Source organism: Pyxicephalus adspersus, chromosome 1 (genome assembly GCF_032062135.1).
Source record: "Pyxicephalus adspersus chromosome 1, UCB_Pads_2.0, whole genome shotgun sequence".
Taxonomy (NCBI): Eukaryota; Metazoa; Chordata; class Amphibia; order Anura; family Pyxicephalidae; genus Pyxicephalus; species Pyxicephalus adspersus.
The window spans coordinates 118,820,860-118,823,326 of NC_092858.1; the positions used below are offsets into that span (position 1 = coordinate 118,820,860).

At 34.8% G+C, this 2,467-nt stretch overlaps 1 protein-coding gene across 1 annotated transcript; it reads left to right on the top strand.

Annotated features, from left to right (window-relative positions):
• Window positions 1-250: 250 nt before the first annotated feature.
• On the top strand, window positions 251-1,189 carry LOC140331269 (olfactory receptor class A-like protein 1). Its single transcript, XM_072412186.1, has one exon. The coding sequence runs from the start codon at window positions 251-253 to the stop codon at window positions 1,187-1,189; it is 939 nt and encodes a 312-aa protein (XP_072268287.1).
• Window positions 1,190-2,467: the final 1,278 nt, after the last annotated feature.

A 2,467-nucleotide genomic window follows, 5' to 3' on the forward strand; every position in this document is an offset into this window, starting at 1 on the left:
AATATGATGGAATCACCCTGGATAAAAGTATTGGTCCCTCGCGTATTTCATGGCAAATGTAGGACAAACTAGATATGCTATTAAACATGCGTTTTTCCACTATCCTTTGTTTACTACCTGGAAAGCACCTGCAAATATAAGTTTCTCTTGTGATTTTGTATACTCTTTTTTTTTTATATGAACAAATAAATTCTAACTGAAATTTACATTTGTTTATTTTTCCAGATACTACATAACCTTTTTCGATTCAATGGCCCCTTACATTCTTCTCAAGGCTATAGGGTTTTTCCTTCTTGTGATAGTTGGCATACCAGGAAACATCTTCATCATTTTGCAATTTACCTACATCAGGAGCATAGAGAAGAAACTTGTTCCATCCAACATAATATTGTCAATACTGTCTTTGGCAAATTTGTTTGTTGGCATCTCTCGCATCATTCCCCAGTCCTTGAATGCAATCGGGGTAGAGGACTTGTTTGATGACCTACAGTGCAAATTTGCCATATATACATTCAGAGTGACCAGGGCAATGTCTATATGTCTCACCAGTTTGCTGAGCTGCCATCAATGTATTCTTATTGCTCCAACAACTAAAGTTTGGGTTTATCTGAAGCGAGAAGTGACAAAAAACATTATAGGTATTATCACTATTTTGTGGGTTATGAACTTCTCCATTTACCCTTATAGTTGTTTGAATACTCATGCCCAGAAAAATAAAACAACTTCACCATATACTCTTCATTTAATATATTGTGATGTTGACTTTCTAACTTATACAGCATATATTGTCAATGGAACAATTTACGTTGTTCGTGATTTTATATTTGTAGGACTAATGACATTAGCAAGCAGCTACATGGTATTTATTCTTCTTCGTCATGAAAAAAATATGAGATCAATCAGGAGCTCTAACAAAGAACAAAATTGGTCAGCTGAATTCAAAGCTGCAAGATCTGTCATAATGTTAGTTGTTCTGTATGTGTTACTGTTTGGGTTGGATAATGCTATGTGGGTCTATACACTGACTTTATCAAATGTATCTAACATGAATGATATTCGAGTATTTCTAGCTTCCTCATATGCAGCTCTGAGTCCTATTCTAATCATATTGACCAACCCTAAGCTTCATCGTTCTTGGGTGCTGTCCAAAAAAAACAAAAAGGAAGCAGTGGAACTGTTTTTACTGTAAGTACATGAAGCTGGCAACAATAAAAAAAAATCATTGTAATGCAGCACTGGGAGAGGTAACAAACGTTTGAAACAAACGTATGAAAAAAAAGCACCTATATACAATTTGCATTCCTGTTTATTAAAACAGCAGTCACAGCTTGCTCTTAGTCTCAGACCCCAATATTGTAACCTCATGAGATAGGTGAGGCCAATAGATCGCAATACCTATGGTAATCCTGTTAAGATTGTTTAATTGTAGTAAAAAAATAAAAATGTTCTCCAATTTTTTTCTAAGCTGTTTATTTTTGTAATTTTTGTGTGGGAAGAATTTTGATATTTTTTTTTTGCTTGTATAGGGTTTTTTTGTACAATTATATTTAAAAGGTACACCTTTAAATAATACCCCAAGGATGTGATTTGGATGATTTATGTATTTACATGGTTTCAAGTGTCCCAATGCAATATGGTGCAGTTTTTTGAGTCTATTTGTGAATAAAAATTTTCACATTTAAAGTGCACCAATGGGCCTCGGACATATCACATATTGAAGCATAGGGGTGCTACTAAGATGAAGTACAAAATGTGTGCAACTGTGTTTCAAATGTGTTTTCCTGTTGAAACTTCAAATAGTTTAAACTTTATCAACCAAAATGTTTAGCAGCTTTAGCAGCAAAATAAAGTGGGAAGGGAAACCTTGTCCACCTTGTTTTGGTCAGGTCTTTTTCTACAGATCTCTATGTTCCTGAATTTTATGCTTGTGTATTAAGTTAGTACCCAAGTGGTTTTAAAGTGTTTTAATGATGCATGTCATTCTGGCAGAGGTCACAGAACACAATGCTATTGCCAACATCAAACAATCCTACAGTCACTGCACTAGTCTAGAAAGTAACAGCATCTTTTGCCTTTCGGACAGTGGCACTAGACAGACAGTCTGAATATTTAAAGAGGTAATTAGTGTGCTCCTACCCCCTTGTCCTACAGAATTACCAACATGAGCTGCACCTCTGCAAAATTTTTTGGGCCCGTGAAATGCCACTGCACAAGCTGCACTCAAAAAGGTAACCATACATTTGTGTGCTCAGAAGAAATTGGTGGAATTTTTTTTCTAAAAAATATCAGATATTTATGTAAATGAGTTCCTTTGGCTAAATGCAACATAAAATTTGGCTAAATGTAACATTTTTGGTTTGGTATATTCTGTAGCCCTTCTTTTCTCATCTGAGAAAGAAAATAAATAATTTAGCTAATTAAAGTAGTTAAAACCAGGACAGCTATAAGCTAATGGATGCAGATGCAG